The sequence below is a fragment of the Oncorhynchus kisutch genome, linkage group LG6, assembly GCF_002021735.2.
Source record: "Oncorhynchus kisutch isolate 150728-3 linkage group LG6, Okis_V2, whole genome shotgun sequence".
In the NCBI taxonomy this organism is placed as follows: domain Eukaryota; kingdom Metazoa; phylum Chordata; class Actinopteri; order Salmoniformes; family Salmonidae; genus Oncorhynchus; species Oncorhynchus kisutch.
In genome coordinates, this window is record NC_034179.2 from 72,220,797 (window position 1) to 72,235,273 (window position 14,477).

The following is a 14,477-nucleotide window of genomic DNA, read 5'->3' on the forward strand; positions in this document are numbered from 1 at the left end:
AATCATGCTATATTCTCATTAATAATTCATTTGAATTATATTTATTTGTTGACATTTCACGATCTCATCATGTACATAGTACTTTAATTTCATAGTTTATTAAAGTAAAAAAGTCAGAAAACAGTTTGTGGTCAACAGGGGGCCCTGTTTCCTCGAATAAGAATGGAATCTAGCAAACATTTAAAAAAAAACGTCATGCCAGAGACCAGGCCACATCATGATTCGTGTCCCCAACACTCAAGAAATCACTGATGCTGGCCAGGGAACAAGTCATACATCTTATGCTGTACTCATTTAGATGTGGACTTTTTTTTTACATCTAAATATTCCTTAAGGGTGAGCATATTTTAAATGTCATTATTTGCAAGATGGCTAACTAGCTAGTTTGCTATCTAGCTGTTAGCTACACCGCTAACAGTCTTGTACTGTAGCTAGCTCTCTTGCATCTCCCGCCCGACATATTGATAACTAGCTTGCTAGGAAGCTAGCTAACGTTACTGTAGAAAAATGTACAGATACTCTACTAGTGTACGTTATCTTTGACAAGTATGTAACTGTAAACTGTATAGCCATGGCTATCTAGCAATCACATTGCATACTGTTTGTGTTTAGAATGCCAATATCTTTCTCGTGCCAGATCGGTTAGTCTAATTTAGTTAAGCTAGCCTACCTAGGTTGAGGTATTTGTTCGACCTAGACGCTAACTAGCTAGCTACATATGTCAGTGGGTATCGAACATTTCTTCTGACGTTATGGGGCTAACTTGTGATAATGTACACTTTATAACGTTCGTCCAGGATCAACTCTCCCAACTACTGTACTGTAGATGTGTATATCCAGACTCGTTGTCAGTCGTAAGCAGACTCACTTTAGCTAGTTAGATTTTTATCTTCTCGAAATATTGACCGATTACTTTTAACTAACTAGCTTGTGAAGACGACAGACAGGAAGTTCAAGGCATGACGAATTTTAAAGCCATGGGGTTTTCGAGGCCGTCGTATGCTTTGTTGAATCAGTAGCACGTGAAGCCTGAAAATTACTTTTCACCTGTTTAACGTTATACAAATTCATGATGTGAATTGTTTCGTCTTTATTTGAGTAGTTAATGAGTGAGTAACTTAATGAAAATGTATGTTTGGACGTATTCTTACGGTATGCAAGGCCTACGACAAAAACGGTTTTGACAATAATACAATTATACTCAGAGTAGGCCTAAAACATGTTAACTAGAAAGGTAACTAACTTCTTTTTTTTAATGACATATTGTGTTGACAGAGACCAGGACCTAAAGAAACAGGTGAACATGTCAATCCTGTGTCAGGACCGAAGCAGTCGCTGGCAGGATATTCAGAATGGGCTGCAGTTCATCCAGTGAGTATGATCAGGACTCCCCAGTTCAAGTCCGTGTACCCAGGGAATGCAGATTGGTTGAGCGCATAGGGAAATCAGGCTACAGAGCTGTTGTCAGCCACCAATGGATGGTCTTGGGGGAAGAGAATTACAATTAATTTTCGCAGGAGACAGCCTAAGTGTTTGCATAGTGGTAACTGCCTGGAACTGTACAACAAGTCAGATGTTGTTTAGCAATTTCTGGATCTTGTGCCTTAATGTGATTAATATTGAAATTGTATTATTTGGGAAAAGATTACTCCATGATGCCCTTGAATGGTGTAACACTTGAATATGCTCATGTTTTCAGTGTCAACGGAAGGAGATCTAAGTTTGAACTTGTTTGTTTCTAGGTCAACTCTGCCCTATCCTGGAACTCAGGAACGATATGAGGTGATTATGCAATCAAGCCAAATGGCAGCACCTACATTCGTGACATATGAAGCTCAGAATGCACCTCATATTTTGGTATTTATTTAGAAGTTGAATTCGTTTTTTTATTTAGAAGTTGAATTTGTTTTTTCAGGTGTTCATTCAGGACCTTGTGAAGAATCTGTTTGGTGAAGGAAATGACGTGTTCAATGAAGGGGAATGGATGCGATCTATAGAAATGTACACTGAGGCCTTGAGCATAGCAGAATATGCAGATTCGGAAGACATCAGTGTACCTACTGGAACGTTGGAAAAGCTGTATGCCAATCGAGCTGCTGCTTACTTAAACGTTGTACCGGTAAGTCAGGGTTAAGAAAGTGGTGTGTTTTGTCTTACATTTATGAATGATGTATTATTTCTCTCTTTATTTTTTGTTCAAGTAGTGGTATAATTTGGGAATTTTATTTCAGGGTCTGCATGATGAAGCACTAGTAGACTGTGAGAAAGCTCTTCAATTGAATGAGGGAAACCATAGAGCTCTTTATAGGAAAGCCAGAGCCTTGAAAGAGATGGGCAGGCATAAAGAGGCCTATGAGACTGTAGCGAAGTGCTCCCTTGCAGTGCCTCAGGTGAGACCGCAGAGGAAATATACCATGTGGTAAGGTTTTGTAGATTGTTCCTTTTATTGTCTTAAGTTCATAATCCTTATTGTCAATATGTGATTGTTTTTTCAGGATCCCAATGTCATAGGATTGACTCAGGACCTGGCCAAAATGTTGGGATTGAAAATCCGTAAAGCCTATGTCAGGAGTAAGGTGAGAGTGTACTGTGTTGAGTATGAATTATGGCACATAGGCTACTTCAGTATGTGGCTTAGTATCTAACCTTGAGACATTTCTTTCAACAGCCTGCCTTAAATGTTTTGCCTGGATCGAGCTATTCAGGTGCATCCAATGACAAGGTAAAGGGAATTCCATTTCTTTGTGTGAATCTGCACACAATACAGATTACTTGCACCAAATGAACATGGTGTACCAGCAAGTAAAGATGTTAAGAGCATTCTTTTTTATTTGTTTCAGTCTCATGGATCTACATCTGTGGAAGATATAGAAATTGGTAAGAGATTCTGTGATTTAGTTGAGTAATTTACTTAAAGGCCCAGTGGAGTCAAATGTGGTTTTCCTGTGTTTTGAATACACTGAGTATATAAAATATTAAGAACACCTGCTCGTTACATGACAGACTGACCAGGTAAATCCAGGTGAAAGCTATGATCCCTTATTGATGTCACTTGTTAAATCCACTTCAATCAGTGTAGATGAAGGGGAGGAGACGGGTTAAAGAAGAATTTAACCACAGGAGGTTGGTGGCACCTTAATTGGGTAGGACGGGGTTGTGGTAATGGTTGGAGTGGAGTGAGTGGAATGGTAGAAACCATGTGTTTGATGCCATTCCATTAGCGCCGTTCCATCCATTATGATGAGCCGTCCTCCCCTCAGCAGCCGCCATTGTTTTTAAGCCTTGAGACGATCGAGACATGGATTGTGAATGTGTTCCATTCAGAGGGTGAATGGGAAAGACAAAATATTTAAGACCTTTTGAACAAGGTATGGTAGTAGGTGCCAGGCTCACCGGTTTGTGTGAAGAACTGCAACGCTGCTGGGTCTTTCACGCTCAATAGTTTCCTGTGTATCAAGAATGGTCCACCACCCAAAGGACATCCAGCCAACTTGACACAACTGTGGGAAGCCTTGGAGTCAACATGGGCCAGCATCCCTGTGGAATGCTTTCGACACCTTGTAGAGTCCATTGCCCGACGAATTGAGGCTGTTCTAAGGACAGAAGGGGGGGTGCGCAACTCAATATTAGGAAGGTGTTCCTAATGTTTGGTTTACTCAGTGTATATTTCTAGTATGAGGGTGGAATAATACTGTCAAATGATGTACATTATAATGCCCTTTTAGTGTAAGAGCTGTTTGAAAAGACCGCCTGAAATTTCAGGCTATTTTGGTGGGATGGAATTTTGGCCTACCTTGCTAAATTAGTTAATAGACCAATAGATGGGTTGGCTGACATCACGTAAATGATGCACCGCATTGACGTGGCTGGAAGGCGTGCATCATGATTCTGAACGGTCAGATGGATAATAACAACTGACAAGAAGCTGTCGTGTGGAATTGTAGTAAGCTTGCTTCAACTCGTTGTATATTGTTATTGATACCATGTCTTGTTTTGACTCATGCCTATGCTGATATGGCAAACAAAACGCATCGTACAACAATTTAAAAGATTGTTGTACGATGTGAACATTAATGCAGTCGGCATGCCAATTGCACACTCCCTCAACTTGAGACATCTGTGGCATTGTGTTGTGACACAACGTGGCCTTTTGTCCCCAGCACAAGGTGCGCCTGTGTAATGATCATGTTGTTTAATCAGCTTCTTGATATGCCACATCTGTCGGATGGATTATCTTGGCAAAGGAGAAATGCTCATTAACAAGGATGTAAACAAATTTGTGAAAAACTTTTTGTGCATATGGAACATTTCCGGGATTTTTTTATTTCTGCTCATGAAACATGGGACCAACTCTTTACATGTTGCATGTTATATATTTGTTCAGTGTATTTGAGACAACAATTGCTTATTGTGCAAATGTATTTTTCAATTAACATTTCGTGACAAAATAAGCCAACCCTGTCTGTTTCGCCCCATAGTTGCGCATGCGTCAGTTTTGTTGATAAACAACCAACACGTCCATAAGAGAGAGAGATCCAAACCTCTGCCAATAACAGCTTTCTTTTTCCATTTCCACTCCCCACTCAGACAGTCTTAGCAAAATATCTTACTTGAGAAATTGCTCTTTGTAAATAAGTCATTTTTAAATTGTCTAACTCATTTTAATTGAAAACAATCACAGTAAGTTACTTAGTAGTTTCCCAGAAATGATTTGAATGAGAGAAAAGTGGCTGCATTGGACCTTTCTAAATGTGGAAGGTCTTGTTGCTAAAAATAATGTTTGCACTTTCCAAATTCCCACCTGTGTTGTAGAAGTGAATCAGCCCCCTCAGGAAACTGACGGTCCAGACCCAGCCCCCCCAAGCCATGACCCATTGGCAGCAATGAAGCTGCACCCCCCTCGGAATGAGAGACTAGAAGCTGAATCCCCCCCTGTCAGCATCATCCCTTCAGTATCACCTGTTGAGGTTCACACCCCAGAGCCCAATCATGTTCCGGTGCCCCTGCCTGTGCCCATTTCCAAGCCTATGCCTATGCATACGTTGGTCAATGGTGCCAGAGCCAGCCCTACCCAGTCTTATCATTTGCCAATGCAAAAGTCTCAACCGGACTTCGATGCGGAAATTATTGGAGATGACCTGGATGATCTGCTGGACCAAGCTGGCCCCGGCCACACAGAATCTCCCATGGTACGTTCATGGGAGATTGCTGCTAATGTAGGAATAAAAATCTTCTTTTTTTTTTGCACATTCAATTTTAGTTTAAAAAAATCTGTTTTTGTTTTAAATTTGGCCTTTTCACTATCATGTTAAAACAATATCTAATATAGAGTGTATTGTTCTCTTTCTAGGTCATTCCCACCATGAAGGGCCCTATCCCTTTTCCAACCAGTGCCCCCTCAAATTCCATGTCTAGTCCTTTCCTTATGCCATCTCACATGAACCCTTTTATGCATGTGACATCACAGTGCACAGTGACTCTGCCTCCTCCCTACCACAAGCCACAATCCAGTGGGTACTCTTTAGGTCTGGACACCTTCGGGGTCTCCTCTCCATTGGACTCACTGGACAGTCTCTCCATGTCAGAGCCTCAGACAGGTATGCAAGGAGTTGCATACAGCCAGTTTAACGGTAATACCTCTCGAATGTGTTGAACATTTGTTATTATCCTTATGTCTTATATCTGGGGCGGCACGTAGCCTAGCGCTTGAGAGCCAGTAACCAGTAAGCTGGTTCGAAAATCTGTCCCTATGCCCTAGGTCAAGGCTCTTAAACTTAATTGCTCTGGATAAGAGCGTCTGCTAAATGACTCAAATGTAAATAACGTCTTATTGAATAGTGAAATCTCAATTGCTAACAAATTTGGATTTTGACAAAACAATCAACTGAAATTTGATTTTTTTGTTATTTACTTTTCATAAACGTTTCGTCAATGTTGTCTCTGATGTATTTTTCTCCCCCCCCCCCCAAAAAAAAAATCTAGGATATAGTCAGCATCCATTCATGCAGGTGAGTCTAGCTAGTCTAGTCTTCATGTCCCACTGATATTTTCACAACAGTACCTTGTGTTTTATATGTTTAGTTTTTCTTGTCTATTTTTTTAAATAAATCATGATATTTGTTCCCCCTCCAGTTGACCGACCATGATAAGCCAATGGGAATGGCCCTGGGGATGCCGGATGTAACCCCCCTCCCTGCTGTTGTGGATCTGGCCAAAAATCCCCTGGCTGATACTCATGAATTCAAACAGGCATGCTCAAACTGCTATGTTAAAACTGGTAAGAACATGCTTTATGTAATATAAATGCAACATGCAACAATTTCAAAGATTTTACTGAGTTACAGTTCATATAAGGAAATCAGTCAATTGTAATAAATTATTTAGGCCCTAATCTACGGATTGCACATGACTGGGCAGGGGTTTATTTCAGCTCATGAAACATGGGACCAACACTTTACATGTTGTGTTTTTATATTTTTGTTCAGTGTATATGATTGTCTGTTTTTCTTATTGTGCAACATCTAAGAGTATGAAACTGGGTTGATAAATGGGTATGGGACATGATAATTATTGTATGTGAAAGCTCATGTTGATATCCTATCACTAGGGCTTGGAGTGTTGGATTTCACACTCTATACCGAAGAGCACAAATGCAAGAAGGACATATTACTTGGAAGGATAAAAAATCAACCAGACAAGTCATGGAAGCTGATCAGACCCAGACCGACAAAATCCCAGTATGTTGGGCCATACTACATCTGCAAAGGTAAGCCTTGAAAATACTACTACTATAATAATACTACTACTATAATACTACTACTACTACTACTATAATAATACTACTCCAATGTGCTTCATGGTCCGTCTGTGCCAGTGTTCAGCTGCCTATGGAGATGTATTAACTAAAACGATGATCTTCTAGATGTCGCCATTGGAGAGGGGTGCAGGTACCCTGGTCACTGCACATTTGCCTACTGCCAAGAGGAGATTGATGTTTGGTCCTTGGAGCGCAAAGGCTTCATCTGCAGAGACTTTCTCTTTGATCCATTTGGGCCCACCAGTAAGATCAATCTGACTGTCCCGAAGATCCTACAGGAGCATCACGGGATATTCATGTTCCTCTGCGGAGTAAGTTGGGCTTTTTTAATGTAAAAAAATATATATAATTGTGACGTGTTCCTCCTGGAATCGGGTGTCTTCATTGAAAAGTTGCTGAGTCTGTCTTATTGCATTGCCATTGTTGTGTTAGAGCAGCAAAGGTACACAACTCTGGTTCTTGAGTGCTGCAGTGGATGCTTGGTTTTGCCTTTTCACCAGCCCAGAGTAATAGTGTGTGTGTGGACTCTAGACAATCAATTTAAGTGTCAGGGAGAAATGAAAACCAGCAGGACTGAGGACATCTGACTGGAGTGGAGCACCACTGTGTTATAGAGAGAACTTTTGACTTGAAGTTCCCCTGATGTAACCTGACTGTAACCACATCCTGTGTCCTCATTCTTCTCACGAGCAATAGAATTCCACGGAACAATGATGCTGAGACTACAATTTTATTTTTCTGTTTTAAAAGTATGCCAAACAAAAACCAATTATTACAAAGTTAAACCATACAAATCTATGCATTAGGACAACTTTTAACAATTTTCCACTGATAAAAAAATCTAATTAAACATTTACTTGAAGATACAACGTTTGGTAACATTTTTTTTGTTTTTGTTTTTTTCATCATTCTGTTACTGTGGAATTACCCTGATACAACACTAACGTTGACTGTCATATCACTGCCTCTGGTATAAGCGTCAGTTTTATGAGTGGGAGCTGTGCCCTTTATTAAAACCTCTACTCTGTGTACAGTGTCTTGTAAGAGTTGTCCATCCCTCTAATGTATCGTATCTGATCTCCAGGTGTGTTTTGATCACAAACCCAGAATAATCAGCAAAGCCAATAAGGACAACCCATCTCTTTGCTCTCACCCCGTGACAAAACATGCCTTTGAAGATCAGAAGTAAGCCATTTCACTTGTTTACACATGCTGAGACAGATGCAGAGGTTTTTTAAGTGAATTAAGTAGCGGTCTACCTTGTAAGTGATGGTTTGTGGCTGACCGCTCTGGTTCCTTTAGTAATTAAGCCCACTAGTGTATATTGCAACATGATTCTATGCCCTGCACAGTGGGGTTGTGAACTTGATGAGTTGTTGTGCTTTCAGGTGCCTGGTCCACATTCTGAGGGAGAACACTGTGCGCTACTCCAAAATCCGTCCGTATAGTCCGCAGAACCAGATGGACATCTGTCGGCATGAGGTGCGCTACGGCTGCGTGCGGGAAGACGAGTGCTTCTATGCCCACAGCCTGATCGAGCTGAAGGTGTGGATGATGCAGCACCAGCTAGGTAAGCTCTTACCACCTATTAAAGGTGCCTTCAAATAGCATCTAATCAAAGAATGTTATTGGTAATTCAACAAGATTACTTTTCCCAGTTGTAAGAGCTGCCAACAGACATGGCACCTCTGCTTCTAGCTCCTAAGCAACTTTGTAGTATTTAGTTTGTGTTATTTCTTACATTATTAGCCCAGAACGTTTTTTTGTGTTATTACATACAGCCAAAAAAGTATTTTAAGGACCTTCTGGTAACTTTTGTGGGTTTTCTAAGTGAACATCCCTCTTAACTCTTTGCAATCTGTTTATGATCATATAGGCATCACTCCTGAAAATATAGTCCATGAGGCCAATAGGTTTTGGAACATGGAGGCAGGCACCCAAGGATCCCTGGTAAACAGTCATTGTACACAACACTATATTCAGAACATGCTTTATTTCCTAAATTTATTTATAATGTTCATTTGACTGCAGATTTTCCACATGACTTAACACAAACCATTTATTTTGTGTCATTCCAGCAATTCACCACACCTCTGAAGAGGTTTGGACCCCCAAATCTGAAGATGCAGTTTGTGTGTGGGCAGTGTTGGAGAAACGGCCAAGTTAGTGAGGCAGACAAGAACAAGAAGTACTGCACTGCCAAAGCCAGGCATTCGTGAGTAGTTCTTTCCCCTGAAACCATTTCAGGACAATTTGAATAATGAGCCTGGTCAGCATAGTGAATTTCATCTGACCTGTGTTGCAGGTGGTCAAAAGACAAACGAGTGGTGCTGGTGAGTTCCATCGAACGCAAGAAGTGGACAACAATCCGCCCTCTCCCAACAAAGAAGCCCATCCCATCTCAGTTTGAGGTAGGCCTAGGAGGGCTGAAAATGCTCCCAGAGCAACTGGTCTGACCACATACTCAGCTGACTCGTATGGGAATCTCCCAGAGAGAATCATGTTTTGTCCTCGTGTAAAGTGCTCATGTTTCGTTTGTGTGTTTTACTTACAGATTTGTATGCACGTGTCCATTGGCAAAAAGTGCCAGTACATCGGAAACTGCACATTTGCACACAGCACAGAGGAAAGGGACCTGTGGACATACATGAAAGAGAACAACAGTGAGTTTGTTACAGATGGACCGTAGTTTTTGTACAGCACTTCATGCCTATGTGATGTACAGTAAATATATTATGATGACTAATACAAACTTAATCAGATACTAAACTGTATGTGTCCATTTAGTTCCTGACATGGAGCAGCTGTATGAGCACTGGCTGCAGTCTCAGAAGCCTGGCTGGAGCGAGGAGGCCTCCAACAGCTCCATCAAGGAGAACGGGAAGCAGATCCACATGCCCACAGACTATGCTGAGGAGATGGTAAGCAATCTCTGTTTTAACCACACCAAGATGGTTATATGACCTTCAACATGCTGTAAGTGACCACAAACCTTCAACATGCTAATATCATCTTGATGATATCTGTTATGCTAGACTGGCAACCACTGTTGGCTTTGTGGTAAGAACTGCAACAGTGACAGGCAGTGGCAGCAGCACATCACCTCAGAAAAACACAGAGAGAAGGTGTTTAACTCTGAAGATGATCAGAACTGCTGGCAGTATCGCTTCCCCACTGGCACCTTCAGAGTTTGCGAGAGGTAAGGTTTCTATGCTAATTCAATGTTTATTTAGGTCACTGGTGCCTAATTTGATTATTGGTGACTGACATTTCTGATACTGCATCCATTTCCACAGATACCTTAAAGGCACTTGCACAGAGGAGGAGTTGTGTAAACTGGCTCATGGAAACGAGGAACTAAGGGAATGGACAGAGCGCAGGGAGTTCCTTTTGATGAAACTGGCCAAAGCGAGAAAAGACCATCTTATAGCCCCAAATGACAATGACTTTGGCAAATATAGTTTTCTTCTTAAAGACATAAAGTAATGATTTGATGACAATGATTATGTTGGGATGCAATATATTTTGCAGTGTTAAGTAAAAGAGTTACAGGTTCAGGTAAGCCTTTGGGAGGCTCTAGTCTGTACCATTAAGAGGAGAGATGCAGATCACAGCTTGATTTTAATGGGAAGTACACAGTTGGCCATGTGCTCCAAATGATCATAGCGGTGTTCCTTTTATCACAGATAAAGAGATGCACCATTGCCTTTTACGTAACGTAGCAATCATTGACGCGTCACAAAGATCGCTTGTCATAAAATGGATTGATGTCCTCCTCAGAGAAGCCAAAGCAGGGGTAGACACCATCAGAACAGCTCTTATGTCGAAAGGTCACATAAAGGCTTGTTTTTGTATTTGAGTTTTTAAGAAAGGTTCCTTTTTGTTTTATACGATTCAGAAGTCTGAAGATTGGAATGTTTTGAAATGGAAATATGCATCCTTTCAAAAATTATGTTCACGTAGGTCTTTTTCATTATTTCCATCATTTGTTGCATTTATGCCTGTTGGTTTTGGAATATGCCAACCAACCAAAATAAAATCTTGATTTCTTGTTGCAAGTATTGATTTTGTACTTGTTCATTAGGGTAGCAGCCTAAAAAATGTAGGTTGACATTCTATGCAATGTGCTTAGTTGTCATGAAGTCTAAAATGGAAGACATTATGCAAAGTTTAATCAGTGGTTGCATGTGGTAGGATGGATACAATGGTTTGTGGAATGACAATAGTCGAGTTCCTGCCTGACGACATTGCAGATGCATGCCAGATCTTACAACTCCTGGATAGGTGTCAGCTAAAAACAAAATGGGCCATTCCTCTGCCCAGGCGTTGCCGACACCGGCCAGATCTTACAACGCCTAGATAGGTATTTTACGTACCAGCTAACCACACACGATATATACAGAAGTCTGGACACCCCTTCAAATTTGTGTATTTGACTATTTCAGCCACATCCGTAGCTGACAGGTGTGTAAAATCAAGCACAAAGCCATATTATCTACATAGGTAAACATTGGCAGTATTACTGAAGAGCTCAGTGACTTTCAACGTGGCACTGTCATAGGATGCCACCTTTCCAACAAGTCAGTCAAATATCTGTCCTGCTAGAGCTGCCCCAGTCAACTGTAAGTGCTGTTATTGTGAAGTGGCAACGTCTAGGAGCAACAATGGCTCAGCCGCAAAGTAGTAGGCCACACTAGCTCACAGAACAGGATCAACGAGTGCTGAAGCGCATAGATTATTTTTTTACGTGCTATCTTGCAACACTAACTACCAAGTTCCAAACGCAGCAATGTTCCAACATCTAGTGGACAGCCTTCACAGAAGAGAGGAGGCTATTATAGCAGCAAAGGGGGGACCAACTCCATATTAAAGCCCATGATTTTGGAATGAGATGTTCGACAAGCAGGTGTCCACATAATTTTGGTCATGTTGTGGCAACCTGTCAGTCAATACCATTGGTTGACGCATGCCATGTCTGAGCAGGGGAATGCGACCCATGTAATATACAGTGCCTATAGAAAGTCTCTACACCCTCCTTGGATTTCTTCAAATTTATTGTATTACAAAGTGGGTTGAAAATGGATTTGTTTTTTGCCTATGCTCTACATAAAATAATGCGGAGGAGAGATTCTAATATTTACAGATGAATGAAAAATAAAAAACAAATATACTCTTCCGTTCAAAAGTTTGGGGTCAATTAGAAATGTTGTTTTTGAAAGAAAAGCAAAAAAAAAGTGTCCATTTAAAATAGCATCAAATTGATCAGAAATAGTGTCGACATTGTTAATGTTGTGAGTGACTTTTGTAGCTGATTTTTAATGGAATATCTACATAGGCGTACAGAGGCCCATTATCGGCAACCATCACTCCTGTGTTCTAATGGCACATTGTGTCTGCTAATCCGAGTTTATCAGTTTAAAATGCTAATTGATCATCAAATCAAATTTTAGTTGTCACACGCACCGAATACGACAGTGACCTTACAGTGAAATGCTTACTTACAAGCCCTTAACCAACAATGCAGTTTTAAGAAAATACCTACAAAAAAAGTAAGAGAAAAGAAAAATAAATAATTGAAGAGCAGCAGTAAATAACAATAGCGGGGCTGTATATTCGGGGTACCAGTTCAGAGTCAATGTGCGGGGGCAACGGTATCGAGGTATTTATGTACATGCAGGTAGGGTTATTACAGTGTCTATGCATAGATAACAGAAAGTAGCAACAGCGTGGTGGTGGGGGGGGGGGGTCAGGTCCCTATAGGCTGTCTCATCGTTGTCGGTGATCAGGCCTACCACTGTTGTGTCATCAACAAACTTAATGATGGCGTTGGAGTTGTGCCTGGCCGTACAGTCATGAGTGGACAGGGAGTATAGGAGGGGACTGAGCACATACCTGTGTTGAGGATCAGCGTGGTGGATGTGTTGATACCTACCCTTACCACCTGGGGGTGGCCCGTCAGGAAGTCTAGGATCCAGTTGCAGAGGGAGGTGCTTAGTGATGAGCTTTGAGGTCACTATGGTGTTGAACGCTGAGGTGTAGTCAATGAATAGCATTCTCACATAGGTGTTCCTTTTGTCCAGGTGGGAAAGGGCAGTGGGGAGTGTAATAGAGATTGCATCATCTTTGGATCTGTTGATGCTGTATGCAAATTGAAGTGGGTCTAGGGTTTCTGGGATAATGGTGTTGTGAGCCATAACCAGCCTTTCAATGCATTTCATGGCTACAAAGTGCTACGGGTCAGTAGCCATTTAGGCAGGTTACCTTAGTGTTATTGGGCACAGGGACTATGGTGGTCTGCTTGAAACATGTTGGTATTACAGACTCAGAGGTTGAAAATGTCAGTGAAGACACTTGCCAGTTAGTCAGTGCATGCTCGGAGTACACGTCCTGGTAATCCATCAGGACCAGCGGCCTTGTGAATGTTGACCTGTTTAAAGGTCTTACATCGGCTGTGGAGAGCTTAATCACACAGTCATCAGTACCAGCTGATGCTCTCATGCATGTTTCAATGTTACTTGCCTCGAAGTGCGCATAGAAGTTATTTAGCTCGTCTGGTAGGGTCCTGTCACTGGGCAGCTCTCAGTTATGCTTCCCTTTGTAGTCTGTAGTAGTTTGCAAGCTTGGCCACATCCAACGAGCGTCGGAACCGGTGTAGTACAATTCGATCTTAGTCCTGTATTGACGCTTTGCCTGTTTGATGGTCTGTCGGAGGGCATAACGGGATTTCTTATAAGCTTCCGGGTTAGAGTCCTGCTCCTTGAAAGTGGCAGCTCTACCCTTTAGCTCATTGCGAATGTTGCCTGTAATCCATGGCTTCTGGTTGGGGTATGTACGTACAGTCGTGGTGGGGACGACGTCCTCGATGCACTTACTGATAAAGCCTGTGACTGATGTGGTGTTCTCCTCAATGCTATCGGAAGAATCCCGGAACATATTCCAGTCTGTGCTAGCAAAACAGTCCTGTAGTTCAGCATCTACTTCATCTGACCACTTTTTTATAGACCGAGTCACAGGTGCTTCCTGCTTTCATTTTTGCTTGTAAGAAGTAATCAGGAGGATAGAGTTATGGTCAGATTTACCAAATGGAGGGCAAGGAAGAGCTTTGTACGCGTCTCTGTGTGTGGAGTAAAGGTGGTCCAGATTTTTTCCCCCTCTGGTTGCACATTTCACATGCTGATAGAAATTTGTTAAAAGTTATTTAAGTTTCCCTGCATTAATGTCACCAGCCACCAGGAGCGCAACCACTGGATGAGTGTTTTCCTGTTTGCCTATGGCGGAATACAGCTCATTGTGTGCGGTTTTAGTTTTAACTTCGCTCTGTGGTGGTATGTAGACAGCTACGAAAAATACAGATTAAAATTCTAAGTAGATATTGTGGTCTACAGTTTATCATGAGATACTCTACCTCGGGAGGGAAAACTTTGAGACTTCCTTAGATATTGTGCTCCAGCTGTTGTTTACATAAATGCATAGGCACCCACCCTGTGTCTTATCAGAGGTTGCTGTTCTGTCTTGCCGATAGTGTTTAACCCACCAGTTGTATATTCTTAATGTCGTCGTTCAGCCATGACTCGGTGCAACATAAGATATTACCGTTTTTAATGTCCCGTTGGTAGGATATGAACTCAGCAAAAAAAAGAAACCTCCTCTCACTGCCAAC

General features: G+C 41.6%; 1 protein-coding gene across 7 annotated transcripts; it reads left to right on the forward strand.

Annotated features, from left to right (window-relative positions):
• Positions 1–134: 134 nt before the first annotated feature.
• On the forward strand, positions 135–10,878 carry LOC109893374 (zinc finger CCCH domain-containing protein 7A-like). 7 transcript variants are annotated; one of them, XM_020486581.2, is made up of 23 exons: positions 135–336; positions 1,276–1,371; positions 1,743–1,782; positions 1,916–2,119; positions 2,232–2,390; positions 2,496–2,576; positions 2,669–2,722; positions 2,841–2,877; positions 4,813–5,216; positions 5,351–5,630; positions 5,983–6,008; positions 6,133–6,277; positions 6,608–6,766; positions 6,923–7,128; positions 7,902–8,002; positions 8,206–8,387; positions 8,694–8,767; positions 8,896–9,032; positions 9,123–9,228; positions 9,372–9,480; positions 9,605–9,738; positions 9,853–10,016; positions 10,114–10,878. In XM_020486581.2, exons 2-23 carry the CDS (start codon positions 1,304–1,306, stop codon positions 10,301–10,303), a joined length of 3,060 nt encoding a protein of 1,019 aa, XP_020342170.1. In that variant the 5' UTR covers positions 135–336; positions 1,276–1,303; the 3' UTR covers positions 10,304–10,878. The 7 variants fall into 7 exon arrangements, with proteins under 7 accessions (XP_020342170.1, XP_020342172.1, XP_020342174.1 ...); XM_020486583.2 differs by having other exon boundaries at positions 165–336; positions 4,813–5,189; positions 10,114–10,871; XM_020486585.2 differs by having other exon boundaries at positions 191–336; positions 4,813–5,189; positions 5,351–5,597; positions 10,114–10,871.
• Positions 10,879–14,477: the final 3,599 nt, after the last annotated feature.

Coding starts and splice junctions, on each gene's coding strand:
- LOC109893374 (XM_020486581.2), top strand. CDS start 1,304: ATGTCAATCCTGTGTCAGGACCGAAGCAGTCGCTGGCAGGATATTCAG. Junction 2,723..2,840: donor CAGGTGCATCCAATGACAAG/GTAAAGGGAATT, acceptor TATTTGTTTCAG/TCTCATGGATCTACATCTGT. Junction 8,003..8,205: donor CATGCCTTTGAAGATCAGAA/GTAAGCCATTTC, acceptor TTGTGCTTTCAG/GTGCCTGGTCCACATTCTGA.